This window comes from Vicugna pacos, chromosome 17, assembly GCF_048564905.1.
Source record: "Vicugna pacos chromosome 17, VicPac4, whole genome shotgun sequence".
In the NCBI taxonomy this organism is placed as follows: Eukaryota; Metazoa; Chordata; class Mammalia; order Artiodactyla; family Camelidae; genus Vicugna; species Vicugna pacos.
Window position 1 is genome coordinate 18,720,071 of NC_133003.1, and position 23,946 is coordinate 18,744,016.

Genomic DNA, 23,946 nt, shown 5'->3' on the forward strand with positions numbered 1-23,946 from the left:
TTAATATTTTCCTGTATACGAAGGCATAGAAGCTGAATAGCATAACCAATTACCACACACTTGGTACCTTAAAGAATGCACATTTATTTTCTTATCATTCTGGACGTCAGAAATCCAAAATTAGTTTCCCTGGGACTAAATCTAAGTGTCAACAGAAATATACTCCCTCTGTTTTCCTTTCTTTCCCTTCTTTTTTTAAATTGTGGTAAAATAATCATAAAATTTACCATCTTAACCATTTTTAAGTGTCCAGCTCAGTGGCATTACATACATCCACATTGTTGTGCATTCATCACCATCATTCATCTCTGGAACTTTTCATCTTCCCAAATTGAAATGTTGTACCCGTTAAATAGTAACTCCCCATTCTCCCTCCTCCCTGCCCCTGGCAACCACCATTCTACTTTCTGACTTTATGAATTAAACTAGGTACCTCATACAAGAGGAATCCTATAATACTTGTCCTTTGTGACTGTTTATTTCACTTAGCATAATGTCTTCAAGGTTCATCTATGTTGTAGCCTGTGTCAAAATTTCCTTCTTTTTTAAAGGCTGAATGATATTCCATTGTATCTATGTACCATATTTTGTTTATCCATTCATCCCTTGATGGACACGTGGGTTGCTTCCACCTTTTGGTTATTGTGAATAATGCCTCTATGACATAGGTGTGCAAGTATCTCTTTAAGATCCTGCTTTCAATTCCTTTGGGTATCTACCTAGAAATGGAGTTGCTGAATCATATGGGAGAATGTATACTGTTGTCTTTTTCACCTTCTAGAGCTTCATTCCTTGCTTTCCTTTGCTCATGGTCCTTCTTTCATCTTCTAAACCAGCCAGGAAGCGTCTTGCTTAGTGTCATATTGCCTCTTGTTTGGTCTCAAATTTCCCTCTGCCTCTCTCTGTGACTGCATTTAGGACCCACCAGGATAGTCCAGGATAATCTTCTCATCTCAAGATCCTTAATTTAAATCACATTGCAAAGTTTCCTTTGCCATTTAAACTGACACTCACAGGTTCCAGGGATTAGGACGTGGATATCTTTAAGGACCATTATTCAGCCTACCACACAGGCTAATAGAAAAAGCAAGAGTAACACAGGAAACTATCATGAAGAGAGGAGGCCCATAGAACCACCCCCCCATCCCTAGAGATCATCACAGGAAATAGTTTGAGTTGTATTTTTTTAGATTTCTTTCTGTGTATATACTAATTCATGTATTTCATTTATTTCCTTTCCTTTTTAAAAAATCAAAAATGGGATAACTTTGTACACAGCCCAGCAACTTGTCTCTTTCATTTAATAATGTATCTTTGTAGCAAGCTCTTTAAGAGTGAAAGAGATTTGCTTTCATGCTACTGTCTTCTTTGATGTAAAAATAGCAACTTTCAGTAAAGCAAGTGAACTTTTAGAAAAATTCTATTTGAACAATCTCCTAAAAATGTCAATGTTAATTTGAATTCATAAAAGGAAAGGGATATTCTGAACCAAAATAAGGGCAGAGGCTACTTAGAATTTAGTGTTGGTGGTAAATTAGAGAAAAGGCACTCTTGTTATGTATGGATACAATATGACATACCTGAAGGTTAAATCGCTTTGTGTAGTATGTTAATGTGAGAGTCACTGCTTCCATGATATCAATTTAAACTAAGCATCCCATTTCCAGGGTAGAGAAATCAGGAGACCTGGGTTAGAATCCTGGCTCTACCATCAACTAGCTGTGTGACCGCAGGCAAGCTGTATCCAATCTCTGGGCCTCAGTGTCCTCATCTTTGAAATGAGAGGATTGGCTTGGAAGTTGTCTAAGCTCTTAGTAACCTTTCCTTCTGCAATTTGGGAAGGACGCTATCCTAGCAAGCTAGAGACCCAGTTTTGAATACCAAACCTTTTACAGTCAGCCCTCCCCATCTGTGGGATGCAACCAACCACAGATGGGAAATATTTGAAAAAAAATTCCAGAAGTTTCCAAAAAGCAAAACTTGAATTTCCTGCAAACTGGCAACTATTTACATAGCATTTACATTGTATCATGTATTATAGGTAATCTAGAGATGATTTAAGGTATATAGGAGGATGTGCATAGGTTATATGCAAATATTACATCATTTTAATAAAGGATTTGAACATCCTCAGATCTTGATATCCTTGCGGGGTCCTGGACCCAATCTCCCTGGGATACCCTGGGATGACTGTACTAACTGGCTATGACCTTGAGCTAGACAGCTCTGATGGGCCTCAGTTTATTCATCTGGAAAATGAGCAGGCTGGACTAGAATGTTCTCAAGATCTTTTCTAACTCTCACATGCTAAGACAGTGAGTCTGAAGTTTCAATGCACCTAACAATCCCCTATAGATTTGTTAAAATGCAGAGTCTAATTCAGCAGGTCTGGAGTGGAGCCTGAGATTCTACATTTCTAGCAAGTTCTCAAGTGAGGCTGATGCTGGTCTGAAGACCACACTGAATAACAAAGTATTTGGATTTTGAACTATCAGGAAACCTTGTTAAAGACTTGGAAATGGGCAAGAGATACAGTGTGTGGGTGGAGTGCCGGTCTGGGGATCATCTGGTGCTATGGGGTGTGTACACTTGCTTGTCTTCTATTGTTCAGCTCTGTAAAAGTTAAGATTTAGAATACAGATGTAGCATAGAAGTAATGGGATTAATTTTGTTTGCTAGAGGTACAATTGATTTCAGCCCTGTAGAAAAAGATAGCTCCCAAACATTACTTTTTCTTATCCTATAGGATATCAACCAGTTTTGCACAATTAGCAAATCTGGGATTCCTGATTGCTCACATATGTGTGTTCTTCAAAATCTCCTTTAAACAAGTTTTACAGTTTTGAAAAGTATACCTTAACACTACAGGTCCTTTGCAGTTCATTCACTGGTTCATTTATATATTTGTAGCAAGGAAATAGGAAAGTGGGTGGTCTGGCATCTTGCTTTCCTGACTCCCAGCCCATGTAGCAGGTGAGAAACGTACACTTTACCTCCAGTCTTGGCCTGGTAATACCCCTCCCAGAGCTACAAGATCACGCATACAGGGGAGGATGCTTTAACCATCATGTGGTGCATTAAGGATCAAGAGGTTGAGAGACCTGCCCAAGCCCCATAGGAGGCTGTAGCTACGATGGGCTTCGAACTTTGGCCTCAGGACTCCTCCAGCGGTCTTTACACTACGTGCCGCCTACTTTATTCTGGGGCCACCGAACTGATGGCTTCCACAAGCTTGCTACATCTGTAAGAATCTGACCCCTAGTTTTGCTGACGCCAGATGCAGGGCAGAGGACTGTGCCCAAGGGCGGGGCTTGGCGACCGGGGACGGAGCCTGTGACAGGACAGCGGAACCGGGACTGCCATGCAGCTGTCCCCGACCCAAGGAATGCCGGGAGTGGGAACAAGGCAGCGCTCCACCTCCTTCGACTCCGCCCCCGCCTGTCTGTGTCTGCGGCGGCCACCGTCAATAAAGTTGTTGTTCTGCCAGCATGGCGGCGCCCATGATGACAGACTGGTGTTCGCCTAAGGTGGGAATCGAGGCGTAAGGATCCGCAGGCTAGAGCCTGTGAGCAGGTAAACCCCTGACCGTGGCTCAGCGGGACAAGAGACAAGGCTTTATCTCCTCTATTCCTGGATCAGTAGATTTCTAATTGCTGGGAGCCGGAAGGGAAGGTGCGGGCTGGATTTGGTTGTCTCGGAGCCCTGCAGTTTCCAAACTGGAAAAGTCTCCGAGATTCAGATCTTCAGACTATTTGAGCCAGCGACCCCGTTGATAGCTTTGGACTCTCTCCCAGAAAAACACACATATACATACAGTTTTGCGCTAAAGTTCCTCTCACCGCCGCTCCCCTACCCCAGTTCGTCCCTGGATCTTTGCTCCCTGGGCGGGGGGGGGGGTGGTTGGTCTTGTTAAAAGTCATCCATTGACTCTAATCGTCTCTGTGAGCCACAGGTCATTGTCACAGCATGTTAGAGCCCGAAGGTCCTCAGAGATCGTCTGGGTTTCATCTTTCATTTTAAGGAGACGCTGATCTTCTAGACAGGAAATAATTTGCCCAAGGTCACATAGGGAGTTAGGGGCTTTTGAGGGGGGTGGGGGACGGACAAAACTTGATTCCTTTAAGAACACTTTCCCAGCACACTTTCTTAGGGCGCGCAAAATGCCCTCATATGCTTCTCCAATGTGTTCTTTTTCTTTGCCTGTCTTTTCCTACTTATTTTCTCAGTTTCTCTGTCCATGTATGATTGTCATTTTGGGTCCAGTTCTCAGCCCCCTCCTCCCACCTCCTGCTTATGTCACGTTACCCCCACTGTTCTCAAAAAACTTAACCTTAAGCTCTAAGTGAGGCTGAGGTCTGGGCTGACTCTAGAGAGAACTGGAGTAGTGGGGATTGATGCTTTAGAAGGTTGTGGAAGAAGAGACAAGATTCTAAACATCTAGACAAGAGACTGATGTGACAGAGCTAAGGAAGAAAAGGACCAAGTTGACCCTAACACAAGACATGGATCACACCTTTCACATTCATGGTATGGCCTGGTCCTCCAATAAAATGGCTACTCCCCCTCAGAAAGTGGCAGTGCCCATCAGGGGTTAGTGGGGCAGTGGCTCAGAGCAGAGTCTGGGAAGTAAAAGAAGGGAACTGAGCAGAGCTCCAAGACTGTAATAAAGCATAGCCCTGAATGTGCTATATGCTGAGCCCCACTGAGTCTTGGGGTGCCCCTAACACAAAGGGTGTGGACTTTTCTTAAAAGGTCTGGAAACATGTTACCAGATTGCTCCTTAGGGAGGTGGAATCATTTTACATTTCTACCAGCAGTGCATAAAAATGCACATTTTTAAAATAACAGGTTTTGCCAATCCAATAAGCAAAATATTTCCATGTTTTAATTTGCATTCCTTTGATTAGTTGTGAAGTTGCTCTTTTTCATATATTTATTAGTCATTTGTATTTCCTCTATCCTTTTCTCCTTTGCCAATTTTTAAAATTAGGTTTTTAATGTTTCTCTTCTCATATGTGAACTCTTTATAGAGAAGGATAATCTTTTGTTGCAGTTTTGGCCATTTCCTCTTAGCTTATTGTTTGCTTTCTAATTTTGTTCATGGTGTTTTTGATATGCAGGTATTTTACACTTTTTAGAGAGATTTATTAATATTTTCTTTTATGAATTCTTCCATTGCTTTTATGCTCAGGATGGGCTGTCCTGAATGGAAGGCCAAGCTCAGGGAGGGTTCCAGGCAGCTCACACTTGTGCTCTCCACCCTTTCTTTCAGGGCCTTCCTGCCTCCTGAAGAATGGCTCCTGCTTGGCAGAGACTGGGTTTATATGCCTCTTTTCTGAAAAGACAGCCAAATAGTGGGCCAGATGTCATCAAGTTGGGAAGGAGAGTGATTCCTGGCTGTTTCAGAGATATTTACAGTGCCACAGGAAAGTGGACCAAGGAGTACACATTGCAGACGAGAAAGGATGTTGAGAAATGGTGGCATCAACGAATAAAAGAACAGGCTTTCAAAATTTCAGAAGCTGATGTGAGTATTCTTAGAGCTTCTAAAAGGGTCAAGAAGAGGGACTGAGGGCTTGGACTGGGGTCAGATTGCTTGGGTAAGTTATTAAGTATGTAACCTTGAACCAAATGACCAAATCTCGTTGGGCTTCAGTTTTCATATTGAAAATGGGCGGTGATAATAGTAGTGCCCACCTGCTTCCTAGGATGCTTGTGAGGGGTAACCAGGATGAGACAAGGATGGTGCTTGGACGAGTTTCAGTGTGGTGTGTGTACCCGCAAGGTGTGTGCAGATGGCACCATGCTGGGCATTCTGGAGCAGCATTTACTGGGGAAAGACATCAAGACAGGAGCCATAGCAGGTGTCAGGTCCTTCCTGGTCCATTCCAGGGTGGGGCGGCACACAGCGATCTGGCAGGATCAGATGGGAGACTCTAGGAGAGGCACCTGGTGTCCTCAACTGTGGAACTTTTCAGCAGCATATTCTGAGAAGTGCCTGCCCCTTCCCTGGCATGACATTGGCCTCCAACCCTGTTCTGCCATCATGGTTTGGGAAGTACCAGCCCTTCCCTGGTGTGATCTGGGGCCAGAGTCCAATCTTGCTGCGTAAGTTAGTAGATCCCTGGCTTCTGGTCTGTATGCACCAGCTCAGCGCTCTACGTGAATTAAATATCTTAAGTACTTGGCTGTACCAGTTTCCATGGAGTGCTCTGCTGGAGGGCAGCTCTTTCTCTGAGAAGCCAGCCTGCTGAGGATCAGTCTTGGATGCATTAAATCCTTATCTCTCGATATTGGTCAAAATGACAAATGGAAGATGTGATTTGTTACATAAAAAGTTGAATCTGATCAGAGCACAGCTCTATAAAATAGAGTTTTACTCTTAAATTCTGACCTAATAGTTACCAGTCAAATAATACAGACCCTCTATGTTTAATTACAGAGATTAGGCCAAAGGCAAGCTGTTGAGTAAATAATGGATCCGCACAGGACCACACTGTGCTGCAACCGCCTTTTCATGATTCCTATTCTTATCAGACTCATTCTTTCTGTGAAAAATGGGGGTGGGAGCTATTTGTGTTAAACTGAAGGATAGTTTTTGGCATTGGTTACAAAGAAAATCTGGTATCGAAAGAGATGTACCATATAATACGTGAAATGATAAAAAGGAAAGTTTGAATGTAATGCATCATTATTATACAATAAATGCTTGGCTTTTACCTCATTAAGAAGTGAAAATTCTTCATGGCAACATGACTGGACTAATGTAATGAAGTGTATTTTGGAAGCAGACCTTAGGGAGCAGTGTAATTCTGAATGAGGAGCCTAAAATTAGCTTTTTGCTTTTTTCTATTGGTTTAGGTTATAATTTAGTGACTTCCAAACATTTTGAAGTTGTAGTTTATTGATCTTGTGACGTTACATTCTTAAGTGAGTAGCTTTCTACAAAATTAAAGGGATCAAAATAAATGATGTGTCACTAATCAGGTAAATAGTATTAGGGATATTTTGGCTGATCCCCTGGTGGCGCTCTCTGGGTTTGAATCCAGGAATGATTAAGTGGAGAGAGTGCTTGGTGGAGCCTGGGCAGTAATACTGGCTCTGCCCCCAAGTCAGTATGATCTCAGTGGCATCATTTAACCTCTTTAAGCCTCCAATTCCTTGCATTGTTTATCTCACGGAATTGTTTGGAAAATCAAATGACAAAATGTGTAACTGAACACATTTTACAAACTGAAGTGTTATATACATGAAAGATACAAGAGGAATAAAAATATGTTACCTTTGTCAGGAACTGAAAATATGACTAGATGCTGGTGGATTTGGAGGCATTCCTAATCGACCTCACTCTGGTATTAGTGACATTTGAAATCCACATGAATGAGTTTCTAGAAATTGAATATCTTGCCATCATCATCATAAATGGAAGTTCTTTTTACAACGATGATTAATGATCACTTTACTGTGTGTCAGCCACCATCTTTGCATTTATTATCTCATTTAATCCTGAAACAACCCTAAGGGTTGACATTATCATATTCATTTGGTGGAGGGGTAAGAAAACTGAGGCTCAGAAGAAGGTTGGGTAATTTGCTGAGATGCACAATTAACCAGTGACAGAGCCCAGGATTCAAACCCAGACACGTTTGATTCTGGAGCTTGAGCTTTCACACGGAACCTTCTTTTGCCTCATCTTTGAGTTACAGATTGTAAGCTGAGCCCACAAAGGCAAAGGATTTTGCCTAAGGTCTCAGGATTCCCCCTCCATCCTTTAAATTCATCTATAAAAGAGACAGAAGTTACCTTTCTCCTGACATCAGAAGTTGACAAAAATAATAGGACCCACTTATAAAATCCAGCCTTTTCCCATCGCTTCCAATCTTAATTTCTTTTAGAGGCTTAAATTCTTACACTTTTATATGATCATGAGAATTTCCTTTTCCACCAGATTCCTGCTCAATTATAATATAAACTCCCATAATTCCTACCCTCCTTTCCACCCCCAGAGGATAGAAGTCATTTCATTGTCACAGAGGAAAATGACTTAATTCACACAGAAAAGCAGAAGGCAGGGACAAACAGTAAGCCTAATACATTTTCTGCAATAAACAAAAATATCTGTGAAGAGCAAAGACTTGCTAGCAGTACTTTTCTATATATCTTCTGTAAACTCAGTTTTGTAGTTTGGCTTAGCTAGTGTACAACAAATCCCTCTGTTTTGCCCTAAATTTTATCTTTGTTGGACAGACTACAGAAAGGAAATGTTAATGAAGAAGCTACATGTGGGAAATGTTTGGGGCAAGACTGTTAAATAAACATAATATGAAAAATATATGTCACTATAATAAAAACAAGGTGATTATAATAAAAAATAGGTTTAATGTTAGAACTTTAAAATGAAAGACTAGAAATAGTTTATATCAAGGATTTTATTGTTTTTTCAGATCCCAAAGAACTCTGTAATAGCTGTTTTCCCATGTCCCTAAAAATTCCCAAGGGAAAGGCAGTGGGCCTAACCCATGGCAATAAGTAAGGTTTGAATCGAGTGGATGGTCAGTTTATTTCCGATTCTGCACCAAGTAACAGAATGAGGTCTTGCCCCTCATTTGAGGGACCTGTTTGCAAGCTGAGAGGATTATCTGTCTCTTGCCTTCTTAAAGAAGGGAAGTCTTGAGTCCCCACTGACTCCTGAATCTCAGATCCTCTCAAGCTCCTGAGGTTTTCTGAAGAGTTACGGATCTGCATTTCCAATGACAGTGTGTGATCAGTGTGGGACTTTCCATTCATTTCTAGAAAATTGACAATAGCTAGCACGTCAGTATTTCACCTTTCCTAGTTTATATATTTATCCAGACTCCTTATTTATTCACTTTTCTCTTCCTTCAAGCAGCTTTACTTACCACTCAGTTGCTAGTTTCTAGAGGGTGGGCAGTACAGAGGAAGGTACCACTCTGGCCTGTTTTGCTACATGTTAGTGCTCTTGCTAGAAATTTGTTTAACTTCTTTGCTGAAGGAAGTTTAAAGCAAGGAGTCAAATGCAATTTGGCAAGAATCTGATTTCTGTTTTCTTCTGCTCCCCTGATTCCAGTTGGCTGTGTCAATGGTCAGTCATGCAAATACTTAGCAAAAAAAATAGCCCCCCTAACATACACAAAAGAATGGTTATGAATATTCTCTTTTGCATTTGTTTTCATTAATTTTGGAGAAGCAAAGCCTAAAGAACTCTAGTAGAGCTCTAGGAAGGGAGTAAAGACAGAAGGAGAAAAACAGAATGCGAAATAAATAAAATACTGATAATATCAGACAGCCCAGACCCTTAGTGACTACACAGAAGCAAGCACCTGTTCTCTTCCTTTCTTCAGAGGCACCCCTTTTCCCCCAAGGGAAGATTTAAGGCTGGGTAGTGGGGACGCTCCTGTCACCTGGACAGGATTGGTGAAGTGTGCTGGGAAAAATGCCCTTTGGTAATAAGTGCTCTACAGAGACTCGTAATCTGGCTGTCAGAGCACAAAGGCCAACAAACATTTATCCAAGAGTTATTAAATTCCTGCTGGGGCAGCCGGGGAGGGGGAGGTGGGGAGATGATTAAAGCACCATCCCAGCCCTAGAACAACAGGTCCCCAATAAGAAGTCAATAAAATGACTACCGCCTTTCCTTTGGAGCCTTATCCTCTCGTGTGCACAAACTTGTGTCAATATTCAGCATTCTACAGTGGAAGAATTAAGGCGCCAAAAGTCAGTGTTCCAATAAGGACCTCCTGCCCTGTGTTTGACCTGTTCTGATGCAAGTACCTTTTTTTTTTTTTTTTTTTTTTTGCTTCTCATGATGAAGCTGCGGCTTTGGAAGCTGGAGAGTTATATAACCCTGGCCTGAGGCTGCCTGTAGATCGCCCCCTGGGAAAGGGCAACCTGGCTATGATTTTCTCATCACCTTCCCATTTCAACTTTTTCTGTTGAGAGATAAGCTCACAATACAGCGAAGAAACCCGGGACCTGAACCGGTGCCTTAGGACCCTTTTCCATCCAAGTCTGCACACAGCTGCAGGGAATTTCGGGAGGGGCTCCATTTCTAGAGTTGTCACTTCTCTGTGATTCACTGTTGTTTCCTTGAAGTACATGGACATATGTGTCAGAGCTTCATTTGGAAAAACACATAGTTCTTTAAGACCTAGATAGCTATTCTGAAAGAGAAGCTTTTAAAAGAGAAAAAGACGAATTTAAAAATACATATAGGTAATTAGCACTTTGCAGTTGTTCAGCATTGTTTTGGACATTCTTTAGGTGAAGCCAGGGCTTTGAATTCGGTATTTGATATTTTTGTCAGTTTACCTTGTGGGAACGATTTTTTTTTAAAAAGAAAACTTTCTAAAATGTTAAAGTATTATCTTGGGTAAAATGCCAAAATAGTATTCCCTGGGAATGCTTGATAAATACTGATTGTCATTTTTTGGTCATTCTTTCCTAGAAATCAAAGCCTAAATTTTATGTGCTTTCCATGTTCCCCTATCCTTCTGGCAAGCTGCACATGGGCCACGTACGTGTGTACACCATCAGTGACACCATTGCCCGCTTCCAGAAGATGAGAGGGATGCAGGTAAGGAAAGATGCATGATGGGGCAGTGCCTACTCAGGACAACAAGAATGTGGTTCAGGACACATGAAGAAAACCAATCTTAGTTAAGATTAGGAGAGCTGTGAGGATACACAGGAAAAGCTCAGGGTTCATTTAATGAATTGGAGGACATAATAAAGCGTCTGGATTCATTTGGGGGCAGCTGTGTGTTGAGTGTTGTGCTGAGGATGGAGGTGGGCCGTGGGTGCAGTGGAAGGAGGTTACACATGATATCTCCCTAGAAGGAGTTTATGGTCCCATGGGGATGAGGCCCATAAACCCATAAATAAATAGACTAACACATACAGGGGAATGAATCAACAGTAGGAATGTGAAACAAATGTTATGAGTAGGAGGTGGGGCCACAAGAGATTTTTCTCCTTGTATTTGATATTTTCTATATTCCCTAATGAGCATGTATTTATTTTCTAATGGAAACAGTCAAATTTTTGTAAGAAAAAAATATGTGGGGAGTAACAACTCTGGGGCAGTTGGGAAAGGCTCCACTGAAGAGGGAACATCTGCCAAGGGTCCTGAAGGACATGGTGAAATTTACGGGAAAGGAAGAGAAAGACCCTTCCATGGCTGGTGTGGGTCAGACCCCCTTACCCCACTGCCAGTTAGCCCAGAGCCTGCGCTTTACTCTTTAGCAACATGTCATCTGTAAGATGAAGCAGGAATGATCACCACAGAAGAGGCAGGATCAAAGTGGGGCTGAGCACTTGGACCACTGAACCAGACGGCCAGCATTCGAATGCCAGCTCTTAGTACTTAGTAGCTGTGTGACCTTTGACTAATTACTGAATTAATCTAAGACCGAGTTTTCTCTCATCTGTAAAATGGGGATAAAATAGTACCTGCCCATTAGCCTGTTACAGGGATTCAAGGAAAATGATTATGAAGCACTTAGCACACATCTAGCACATAAGAGTTTAAAAAATACTAGCATCGCCAGCGGGAGCCTGGAGCCTGCTGGCACCAACTCCTGAGAGCCACTGTGCCCAACCTCATGTTAATTATTAGTTACCTTAGGAGCTTGAAATTCGCCATGATGGGAGTATTTACATCATGGAAATCAGCAAACCCGAAAAATCAGGGCTTTTTCTGCCAGAGAGTCCACTGTTAAACATTTCCTGGCACTCCCACTGGCTGTTGCTCTTATTAACCTCCCAGGGCCTGTGTAAAGGGTATCTGTCACTTCCCAGTTCTTTGTGAAGATTTTCTTTTAGAAAGGTAAGTGCATCCATTGTCATAATTGGTTTGAAAATTTATGCTGAACTGACACTGGCAGCAGGAAGTGTTCCTAAAAAGGAAGGCAAGTTATAACGTCTCTTTGTCATTTGAAGAGTTAATGACTTTTACTGTCAGATTCAGAGATCTGCCTTCTACAAGGGATGTCTCCCTGGGCTATGCCAGGTGTTATTTTTCCCAGACATTGCTTTCCATCACTCCCGCTATGTTTATTAGAAAGAGGTGGTGCAGAATGAATTGGCTCTTGGCATGAAGTATAATTCTTTACATAACTGTGGTTCTTCAACTAGATTTAACTTTTTTTTTAACTTAAGCCAACTTATTTTGGACAATTAGTGAGTGCAGGCCAGTTGCTGAAGATTAAGCTTTTAGAGCAAAACTGAACATTCATGATACATTAGCAGATGGGTGGTTGAAGGGGTGTAGGTGGGATTCTAATTCCCTTGGATGGATGAGATGTTATAGAGAAAGTTAAAGGTAAATCCCCAGGCCCAGAGGTGCTCGGACCCTTGGAGGCAGCTCGGGCCCAGAAGACAAAATGGAGTTCCTTACAATAACTGAAGCCCAAGGTCAGGCTGGATGGACCCAGGGATTGGGCAACCTAGCTTTGAACACCATTGTACCACTTTCTTGCTGAGTGATGCAGCACAAGTCATTTAATGTCCCTGAAAATCACTCTCCTTGTTTTTAAAGTAGGGATAATAATTATCCTTCCCTCCTGAGTTGTTGTAGGGGTTAAATGAAGTCGTACATGGGTCCGGCACATGATAATCCCTTAGTAAGTGGTAGCCATGATTATTATTTATTTGATCTGGGAAGTCATTCACTGCCATTTAATAAACCAATCCATGCTCTCTTCTGCCTGGAGCCTGCATGGAGTTGCCTTCTGAGAAACAGCTTGACTGTAGATCGTTGCCTGCAACTTGTATTGCTATCCTGTGACTTCTGACTTGGTTGAGGCCTGAAACCACTCTTTGTTATTTGGTTTACAGTGTCTTAGTCGGTGTGACCAGCAGGCACCTCGGGTTCCTTCTGTTCCTCAATTTCAGTTGCTCTCGTTCTCTGTTCTTTTTTCTTTTCTTTTTTTTTTTTCAAGTATACTTGGTTTACAATGTGTTAATTTTTGGTGCATAGCATAGTGATTCAGCTATATGTATATTTCTTTCCATATTCTTATTATAGTTTATTATAAGATATTGAATCTAGTTCCCTGTGCTATACAGTAGGACCTTGTTGTTTATCTATTTATATATATAGTAGTTAGTATAAGCAAATCCTGAATTCCCAATTTACACCGCTTCCCCCGCTTTCCCCCCTGCTAACCAGAAGTCATTTGCTCTCTTTAAGATGATAAGCTGTCTTTGGGAGGATATCCTCCAGGTTCTCCTGAAGTTAATTTATTATTAATTTTCATAGCGCATATTTAAATCAGATCATCCATAAAATACCTGCCAAGTTTGGTGAAAACTTGTCCTGCTATTTCTAAGTGATAATGGCAAAACCAGAAATCTCTATAACGGTCAACAGTGGGAAAGCCTGTTGAGCTTCCTGGTATTTCAAAATCCTTCTTTCCTGATGTCAGGACTAGTCCCTGGGATAGAAAGGGGTTGGATTCAGGTCAGGTTCAATGATCCTCACTCTAAGGAGGGAAGGAATGTCTGATCTGGAAAAGCAAGGTCTAGCATGTGTGTTGATTAATTCATTCAATAAATAGTCCTCGAGCACCAGCTTTAATCCATACACTGAGCTTTCTATTATGTTATATAGCTAATACTAGAGTCTTAGGTTTAAAATCAGTCAGTAGGCCTAAGAAAAATTCAGTAAGCTCTGCCTTTTTCTGTAAGTTATTAATTTGTTGGTTGATTTGCTTGATTCTTGAATGAAGATATGTGAAGTCATTCTAAGGCACCCTAAGAACAGCAGATGGGAAGTAAAAAGTGGAGTGACCTACGCACCAGGTCTGCTCTCTTCGGGGCCACCAGTGACCTCCCTGGTTGTGTCTCTGTCATTGTCTTTCTCACCTCAGTAGCACGTAATACAGTTGACCGCTTCCCCTTCCTTGAAAGACTCTGTGCTCTTAGCATGAGACCCCACTCTCTAGGTTTTTCTCCTGCATCTTCGTTTCTTCCTCCCAGTTTCCTTCACAAGGTTTTCCTGCTCTACTCCATCTTGCATACTCTTAGCATGTTGGAAAGTTCCCCTTTACCGGCAGACCTCGGAGATAGTGTGGGTTCAGTTCCAGACCATTGCAATAAAGCAGATATTGCAATAAAGTGAGTCACATGAAGTTTTTGTTTTTCCTGTGCATATAAAAGTTATGTTTACATTATACTGTAGTCTATTATGTGCAATAGTATTATCTCTAAAAAATGTACATACCTTACTTAAAAAACGATGCTATTGGAAAAATGGTGCTGATAGACTTGCTCAGTGGCAGGGTTGCCACACACCTTCAATTTGTGAAAAAACCCACAGTATCTGTGAAATGCAATAAAGCAAAGTGCAGTGAAATGAGATTATGCCTGTATTCTTAGTTTGTTGAGAATTTTTATTGTGAATGGGTATTGATTTCTGTGAAATGCCTTTTCTGCATCTTTGAGATGATATATGGCTTTTCTCCTTTAATCTGTTAATGTGATGTTTTTATATTGATAGATTTTTAAAAAAATATTAAACCAACTTTGTGCTCCTAGCACAAATTTTATTTGGTCATGATGTTAGTTTTTTGAACATATATATTGCTGTATTCATTTGTTAATATCACTATGTGCCTGAGAGACACTGATCTGTAATTTTCTTCTCTTATAATGTCTTTGTCTGTATTTAACATTAGGATTCTGCTGGCCTCATAAAACAAGCTAGGAAATGTTCCCTTCTTCCTATTTTCTGAAAGCATTGTGTATTATTGGTGTTATTTCTTCCTTTATTGTTCTATAGCATTCACCAGTGATGGTATTTGGACCTAGAGTTTTCTTTGTGGGAAGTTTTAAAATGACAATTCTATTTCTTTAATGGATATAGGGCTATTCAGATCTTGCTTTACTCTGTGTCAGTTTTAAGATGTGTTTTTCAAGGGCTTTGTCTGCCCTCCTCAGATTCTGGTCTAGACTGCCTTCTCTTTTTTTCTCTGTTCTCCCTAGGTAGTTTCTCTCCCCTGTAGTTTATTTTTATTTATTTTATTGAAGTATAGTCATTTACAATGTGTCAGTTTCTGGTGTACAGCACAATGTCCCAGTCATACATATACATATATATTCATTTTCATATTCTTTTTCATTAAAGGTTGTTACAAGAGATTGAATATAGTTCCCTGTGCTATACAGAAGAAATTTGGTTTTTATCTGTTTTTATATATAATAGCTAACATTTGCAAATCTCAAACTCCCAAGTTTATCCCTCCCCACCCTTTTCCCCTTCCCCTTTAGTTTAAATATGATACTTAAAAAAATTATAAACAGTTCCAACATAGAAGTACAGAGATCATTATCATAAATACTCAGACCTGCCATCCTGATGTAATAGATCTTATCATTTAATCTTATTAGCCTCAACTCTTTTCTTTTTTAATGTTACAGATACAGTTGTGCCTTTCCACAATCAGATTCCAATCCTTCAGTTAAAACAACAAAAAAAGCTAGTGTATCTCCTTTGCCTTCATGTTTTCAGGGTTTTACTTTATAGATTGTTTAAGGATACATATGCAGTTACATGAAGTATTGTGTGTTTTTAATTTTATACAAAAGACATCTTACTTAATATCTTGCCTGCTTTTTCAGGCAATATTTTGTTTCAAGATTTATTCTGACTGTGTCTCTAGAGTTAGTCCATCCATTATAAGTGCTGTATAATTATGACTACTTAATTATCCATTTTTGCATTGACCTGGAGTTTTAGCTTATTTCAGATATTTGCTTCAGGGAACCTGACTTAGCCTGTGGGAGGAGAGGCGTTGCAGAGTGTGCACAATCCCAGCGTACACACATTTTGTCAAATTTCTTTCCAGAGTGTTGGTGCTGATTTATACTCCTACAAGCAATGAGTGACATTTCTTACTGTCCTGCATCCTTGATAACACTTACTGTTAGGCTTTTTAATCTTTGCTAATTTGATATATAGGAAATGGCATTTAACTGTTTTTAATTCACATTTTCCTGAGTACTGTCCTAGGAAATCTGAGATATTTTCATATGTTTATTATCTATTTAAGTTTCCTCTTCTCTAATTGGCTTGCTCACATAATTTGACAAGTTTCTCTTGAGCTGTTTGTCTTTTTCATTTTGTTCTGTAGGAGTTCTTCATATAGTCTGGGTTATTGATTCTTTGTTACTTAAATACAGTGCAAATACTGCATTTTGTGAGCCTGGCCAGACCACAGACTATAACTTGGGTTTGACAGTGGGCGAGAATGATGATTTGGAAAGTTTCAGGTTGTTTTATTTTGGTTTCCTCCTAGAACAGCAAGTAAGTTGTGCAAAGGAGAAACATGAGACAAGAGTGCAAGTAGATCCTTGGGGTCCCCCACGTTCTTGTTGTCGTTCATGGAGATGTGTCTGACGTCACGATCATCCCAGTTCTCTTGGGGAAAGCTGAAGTCACAAACCACTGACCAGACCTTGGGCGCACAAATTGATTACATGTGGACTTGATGAGCGGAGAGGTTGTTTGGGGGTGATGAGTTGATCAGGAATTTGCAGCTTTAGTCAATGACAGCTTCCTACCTACCTCCCACCTCACAGATTTGTTACAAGATTTGTATGAGTTAATCAATGAGAAAATGCTTTAAAAACTGTAATGCAATTTTCCAGTGTAACCCAATTAATAATAGCAATAATAAAGGTAGTCCTGAGGTTTGGGTGTTTAAGCAGGGGCCACTTGAAGCCAGAGATCAATTATTCTCTTTGAGGAATCAGAAAAGACCACACTGCCAATCAGTTTCTTCTTAAACTTACACCATGTCTGATGACACATTCGAAGCTTATCACTATATGGTGACTTTGTTGTGTTTTCCTATGTTGTATGCACAGAGGGTTAGAAAATAAAATGACCCGCCTTCCACTTCGACCGGTCTCCTCAGCACCTTCCGGGCCAGAAGCAGGACAATTAAAGCATCAAGGTGCCGGGTCCCCCTCACGGGGTTGGGCTGGACTAATACGCTGCAGAGCTCTGTCCAAGCAGAGTTTTCTGCTTGGGCCTTTTTGCTGTTCATGGTGGAGGAGGAAGGAAATTGAGGCTGTGTGGCTGGCAGCTGCACGATCATAATGCAATTACCCACAAATACCAGGAGGCAAGGGGAGTTCTTAGCAAGTGAACTGTAATATATGTTTCATTAGTTTTCAGTTGGCAATCAGGCAACAAGTGTTTATGAAGCACCCAGAGAGTGCATCTTATGGCATTTAGCTTTCAGATTTTCAAATCTCTGTAGCATCTGAAAGTAGAGAGTGGATTTCCAGAGCTTATCCTCTCAGATGTGATTTGAAAGAGAGAATGAATTACCAGTTCAGTATTTTGGTTGGAAACTGGCTGATTTATCTGCCTCCACATTCCCAGAGAAAGGCTTCCGCTTTGGGCCTAGGTACCGTCATTCGGATTCTTTACTTTGAGGTATCCACTTGATTTTGATCCCCAGTCTGTAATAATGGTAGGTTATTACACTTGCTCAATGAAATTAAACGTTGAGTTTCTCATTTCTTGGAAATAAAAGTGTTGAATCTACTCCAGAGAAACCACAGCACTCTCTGAAAATAGCAATTTTTTTGAGAAGCAGTAACCATGGTTGCTCTCAATTAGAAGCTGAATTGGTTTCAAATGTAAAGTTTTGGTTTATGTTAAAAGGGAGAGAAAGCTGACCATTCCTGGGGAATTGGTACTTCCCTCTTGTTGGGAGGGCAGACAACCAGCTGGCCCGGCTTCCTTCCCTTCTACCTTTGAAGTCGTCTTAACTCTACTTGATCTTCCTTCCTGTGTTGGAGGAAGAATTGTACCTTTGTCTGTTCTTTTCTTCCTTCTTAAAAAAAAAAGTATTTTAAAATTGTACATAAAATTCTGTATTCTCCCCTTTAAAGAAGAGAAATACAGCATAGAGAAGGCTAGTCCCCTTTGACTGCCCACCCTGCCCAGACCTTCTGGGTAGCAGTCCCTATCATTTTCCAGTACACATCCTTTGGGGGCTTCAGCTGCACATTGTCATGTGTGACTCTGCTCTTCCTATATCCCTTCTCCTCGTCTGCGTGCCATCCATCCTGCCTGCCAACCCTGAGGTGCCCAGCTCTGCCTGAAGGGAGGCAAGGGGTCCTGAGGGGTGAGCCATGGTCACGTGACAGAGTCCACACCAGAGGCTGGCCTTGCCCCAGCTCCCATACCTCACTTCCTGGCCGGTTTAGTCTGATTTGCCAGGGCGCTGATCCCTGTGTTTGTCCCTCAGCAGTAGCTGGCCCTAACCCCACTTTGATATCTTAAGTTGTGGTCAGTTCTGTAGTCCTACCTGTGTTCCTATGCTGGTCTTCCACCAGTTTGCTGTCAGATCCATCCCCTGCTTTGCTTTGTTTGGCAGGAGGGCAGACCCCTACAGGCCATGTTTCCTAAGCGCTGGTGTTAGCTGGCCTCTGGCTGGTTTTGGACAAGAAAAAATTCTGGCAAGATTGTAGGGTAGGAGGAAGGAAGAAGCTAGGGGATCTCTCTCTCTGTGCCCAGATTAGTGTCTCATGCACTAATCCAGTTGCGTTTGGCCAGACCTCCCTATTTCAGCTTCTGCAACTGGTCTCAGCCTTTGGGCTCTGATATCTGCTTCCTCCTTTTGTTCCTTCATCTAGAGGTGGGGTAGTGTCCTGCTCACCCTAATTTCTGGGTTATTTCCCTGTCCCCTTAGCCTCTCACTCAATTATAAATACTTAGAACATTTGTTAGAACAGCCGGCAATCCTGGTTTTTCACACCCTGGAAGTTTATTTTATAGATTTCCAAGCTATAGCTGCCAGGACTCTTTCTTGATTCTCTTTCTGCTGGAAGCACTCCTATCCAAGAAGAGGTTAATGCCTAGGGAATTGAGAAGGCTCAGGTGGCCCTAGACTGTGAATACAGATGTTGAAGGGTTTTTATTTGTTTATTTGTTTAGGATAAATTGTCTAGTTGGCATATGTGAGCTGTAGGTTTAGTTACTTGTGAAACTATGAAAGGATTACACCAAGTTATGGTGTTAGAAAAGAATCTAAATTTTAGAACCAAAAAGAGTTTTGAGTTCCTCCAGTGAATGTTTTGGAAAGTCTTGGCCATAGAGAAATCACAGGCGAGGAAGTGGGCATCATGTATCTAGAAAGGGTATGGACTATATAGAAGAGACCAAGAGGTGAACAAGGTTGGCAAAGGAAGCACTGACATGGTATCTTTTACATAAATGGGCTTTAACAGTTTGACCAGCAAGTTCAGTCTTTGCCTCGGGGAAAGGGACAAGCTTTGGTATTTTGTTATCTTATTGTAGGTCTTTCCTTTGTTCCCCCTGGACAGTAGAGAATCATCTTATAGCACAAGAATGAGTTGGTCACTGGGTATCTGGGAAACCCAGGGTATAGAAATACTGGGACCTTTTCCTGTTTCATAGAAACTTGGCTTACAGAGATATTGATTCCAGTGGTCCAGCCCATGGTGGAAAGAACTATCTTGACGTTAAGATGAAAAAAAGGCCATCCCATAGTCTGTATTCTAGGCCAGACATTTGTTTTTTGTTAATTTTTGGTAAGACTGAAATATTAAGAAGTTTTTAGATTTTTCTAACTTTATTTTCATAGACAGCGTGGGTAACATGTGAGCTAAGAATATCTTTTCATGTGAATTTCATCTGACAACAAAAATAGAAATGAATAAGTATATTACGTAAATCCAGGCAGATTTTTTGACTGTCCCTGTATTGACTTTATTTAAAAATATGGATGATAACCTAACAGAATGTTGATAGGCAGAAACATTGAATTGGTGCCATTTTGGCAGTTCCAACAAAGAAACCAAGTGGTAATTAAGTTTCCCTCTTTCTCGGGGAACATGGTTACACAGTAGTTATATTATTCTGCCAGCAAAGCAGCCCTGGGAGAATTAAAGCACAACTGGAAGCCGTACTCCGGTATTATCCGTGGAAATATTGCAGAACTTTCTAGTAATCAAGCACAAAGCCGCAGTATGAGGTTTTAATTTAATTTTATATTATTTTAGCCCTTAAAAATTAAAAAGACAAAGAAAAGAAAACTTGTGAAGCTTAACAGTTAATACAGGGAAGTGTTTTTCGTCTATGGATTAAGCAGTACTCCTGAGAAAGCTGTATCCTAAAAGGTGTATGTTTTCATCAGGATTCTTGGCTATCAGGGACTGAAACCCAGCCCAGGCCAGCTTAAGCTAAAAAAGGAGGCTTTGTTTGTTTTTACAGATCCTGGTGTAACAGAACCAAAGGAAATGTTGTAGGACTAGGGCTCTCTGGGAACTGGGACCAGGTCCTTGAAGCACATCACTCCCCAGTCTCTGTCCACCTCCCATTTCCGCTTCTCTCTCCATGCCAGCTGTGTTTTCTCAGACATCTCCACCAGGTGGAAGGCAGGGCCACCTGGAGCCCTGGTCTCATATCCTCATTTCTCATGAGCAAGGAGCAAAGAGAGAAGAGCATGTGCGGCTGTCATCCTGGTCTCTGTTGTACCCCCACCCCTAGCTCCAGACATCAGACAAGCCTGGAAGAGGGTTCATGCACGTGCCTTCCCTGTAGCCAGACTGATGGGTTTTGCAATTGGCAGTTCACAGCAAGACTATGTGAAGTAGGCAGAGGAGCAGTTTCCCCGAAGAAGGGGAAGGTGCTATTTAGAAAGGTGAAATACTTCGGGTCAGCCACATTGAGCAAGAGGAAAAGAGACCTCAGATCTGAAAGATCAGCTAGAGTGGGTTATGTCTAGACAGCTTCTTAAAATTACATAGAATAGATATTCCCTATCTAACGTAGGGAATGTTGGAAATTTTTAAAAAGACAACTATATACACACATATGCACATGAATACTTGTATATTTTGTACAGATGTCCATAATATGTTCAATGAAAAAAAAACAGGTCATAAAATAGTGTATAACGGGTTCTATTTCCATAAAAGTAACCCAGCCAGCTCCTATATATGTGTGCATATGCTTGTATATCTGTATTTGAGTGAGGAGAAAGGTGTGGAAGAATGCAAAGACTGGTGTTACTGGTTACATCAAGGAGTTGAGAATGGGAGTCTGGGCCAGGAGGAGAGGATCAGCTTGCCTTTATATACCATGAATTGTGTCATTTCACTTGCTAATAAGCTTGTATTATGTTCATAATTTGAGAAGCATCCAATTAAGGAGAAAGAGGAGGAGCCTATTGAGACTGGCCTCAGGCGTGTGGATGCAGGGGCTGAAGGTGGATGGCTTGGGAGTCAGGTCTTGCTAGACTGGAAGTCCAGGCCTTCCTGAACTTTCCAGAGTCCCAGGATGGGGAGGCAGAGGATGTGGCAAACCAGCCTCTCCTGAAGCAATAGCAAGCTGGAGAGATCCACAGCACTGTTGTTAACCAAGCCCATCTCCCTTCCAGAAAGCAGACTGAGTGGATCAGACCCACCACCAGCCCAAATATGGCAAAATCTACTGGGCAGTGTTGTTGTCCAGGGCAGGCAGAGGCAGGGCCCTTCCTGCTCAGTGGCACAGATGGCCGCCTTCTTCTCATGGACTGTCCCCGGTCCAATCAGCCATGGCAAGAACAGCTGGGCTACTTACAAACGAAGCTCCTGATATGAACCATTAATTATGTGGAAAAAAGAACTGCTGGGCCTCTTTTATGGAAAGAGGCCAAGTAGCTGGCTGGCCCTTTGAGCCTCATGGTCTGTCCAGTTTGGTTAAGAACTTCCAGTTCCTGGCACCAACCTGCTATGGAGACTTGTCATAAGTAGCCCACCATTAGGAAGGTACTTGGATGAGGATGTGTGTGAGGTCAAGGTGTCTTCCTGCCTGTTGCCCGAGAGACGGGCTGAGATCCTGACAAGGGAACCGGTGGTGTGAGACGCTGTGAGGCGCTGAAAATCAAGCAGATGACAGCGTTGCCACCGCAGCCAGCCCTGCCATTTACTGGGTGCCTGTGCTGTGCTGGACGCATCGTGGCGAGTAACTTTCCACGGTTCACATGGCTGTTTTCAGTCACGGTGGATAAGTGATGTGCCTCAGGTCCCACTGCTGGTAAATGCAGTTCTGGGTTTAGGATCTTTCCCCTCAGACTAGACAGCCTCCGAAGAGTGAGCCTTTTTTGTTATTTCCCACTTACCAGCCAAAGGTGTTAGGACGACTGATTTTAGATGCATAGTCTTCTTGAGATGGAATTCTTCCATCAGAACTAAAACCTAATTAAAAAAGAATAGCGTGCAGAATGGAAGCATGACTTTAAGGCCCTACTACTGGGAAGACCGTTCCTGTTCTCTTGCTGTGACCTCCTAAGAGGACCTCTGTAGAGGATGGGGCTGGGGGCTGGGGAGGGAGCATGAGTCCAGTTGGGGACACTTTGAATTGTAGGTGCTTATGGACCTGAGGCAGAGATGGCCTTGAGTGATCATCATTTGCACCTCAAAGAGTCCTTGAACAAGACAGAAAGATGGAAAAAAATTCTTAAGTGCACAGTGGGGGAAAAAAAGGGGATAAAAAACACACATAGAAGTATTATGACCCAATTTTTAAAAATTGGATGTTACCAAATTGAAGTTATGGATGTCTATGTGGTAGAATTATGGGTGTTTTATTTTCTTCTGAATATTTTTCTCCATGTCCCAAGTTATTTATAATGAATATGGATTACTTCGATAATCAAGGGGAAAGTTATTTATAAAAGAAAACAAGACCTGTTTCTTTAGTGGAAAATGTCCCATCGTGACATGCGCAGGTGATGAGGTGGTGCCAGCAGGTGCATCTGAGTATTCATTGCCGTCTAAAGAGACGTGTGGGAACAGAAGCTCAGGTTCTCTGCGTGATGACAGACAGACAAACAAACAAACAAACAAACCCAGCTCTTGGCAGTTGACAGACTAGGAGCCTGATAGGAAGTGAAAAGGTCAGCTGGAAAGGGCTGTTTCCCAGAAATATTGGAGCCCCCTTAGGCCATCCTCACCTACAGGCAAACTTTAGAAATCTGGCTGGGAGAGAAGCTGTGTCTGTGGCTTTGTGGCTGAAATTAGCATCAGAGAAGGGTAAGGGACTGTTTTCAGAGCAGGTGTCCTTCGTGACAGTGGGTAGAGAGCTTGGCCTCCTGAAGCTGTCCCTGGATGTCACGGCATGTGTTTCAAGCCATTGTTCCCATTCACGAAGTGTAAGTTAGGTTGAGAGAAGTTGCTGTTGAAGCTGCCAGCTGAGCTGTGACTGGTCGTCCATTTGCAGGAATGAATGCTTTACTGGCATGTCCTGGCTTGAAGTAATTGCTTCTGGTGTGACCTAGCTAGGCTGCTTACTCTTGCTGGGCCACAGTTGCTTCAACTTGTCAAATAAAGGGGGTGGGGGTAGAGGATAGATCTCAAAAGCTTCTTCAAAGCTCTAAGATCTTGGGATTCCTTGTTCTTGAGAAAATGGAAATATCTCATCAGAAGTGATTCACAGTGGCTGTTGCACAGTTGAAAAGTGTCTAGTGTGACTGAGGAACTGAATTTTAAATTTACTTAATTTTAATTAATTTAAGTTTAAATTTATCTGACCACATGTAGCTAGTGGCTACCCTATTGGACAGCACAGCACCTTAATTGGAAAATACTAACATGAGGCGAGCATTTGGAATGCCTATATTCATTTTGATGTATAACTATTTTTTGAAATTGAAGGAAACATTTTATAATTTCAGAAAAACAGTTTGGCTTCATTCTAGACAATACAGACAAGAAAGTAAAAAGTAGTCACGAAAACACCTACTCAGAGATAACTGCTCTTGGCACCTTGGTGTATAACCTTCTAAATTCTCTTCTGTGCTTATGTCTTGGGTAGCCAGCTGGCTTTGAAAAGCATAGTTTGAAATCCTCCAGGAAGGGATAAGACATGTTAGAAGGAGAGAATGCCTGCTTATTGCCCAGAAG

At 41.7% G+C, this 23,946-nt stretch overlaps 1 protein-coding gene across 2 annotated transcripts in view; it reads left to right on the plus strand.

The window, feature by feature from the left end:
• Nucleotides 1–3,460: 3,460 nt before the first annotated feature.
• The window catches only part of LARS2 (leucyl-tRNA synthetase 2, mitochondrial), a 131,342-nt gene continuing 110,856 nt past the window's right edge, over nucleotides 3,461–23,946 (plus strand). Inside the window, exons 1-3 of one of the 2 annotated variants that reach the window (XM_006200711.4) lie at nucleotides 3,461–3,573; nucleotides 5,273–5,527; nucleotides 10,466–10,594. In XM_006200711.4, the coding sequence (XP_006200773.1) occupies nucleotides 5,294–5,527; nucleotides 10,466–10,594 (363 nt within the window). In that variant the 5' untranslated portion in view covers nucleotides 3,461–3,573; nucleotides 5,273–5,293. Of the gene's footprint in view, nucleotides 3,574–4,116; nucleotides 4,528–5,272; nucleotides 5,528–10,465; nucleotides 10,595–23,946 lie in introns of those variants that run through there. The other variant, XM_031686686.2, reaches the window with a different exon arrangement.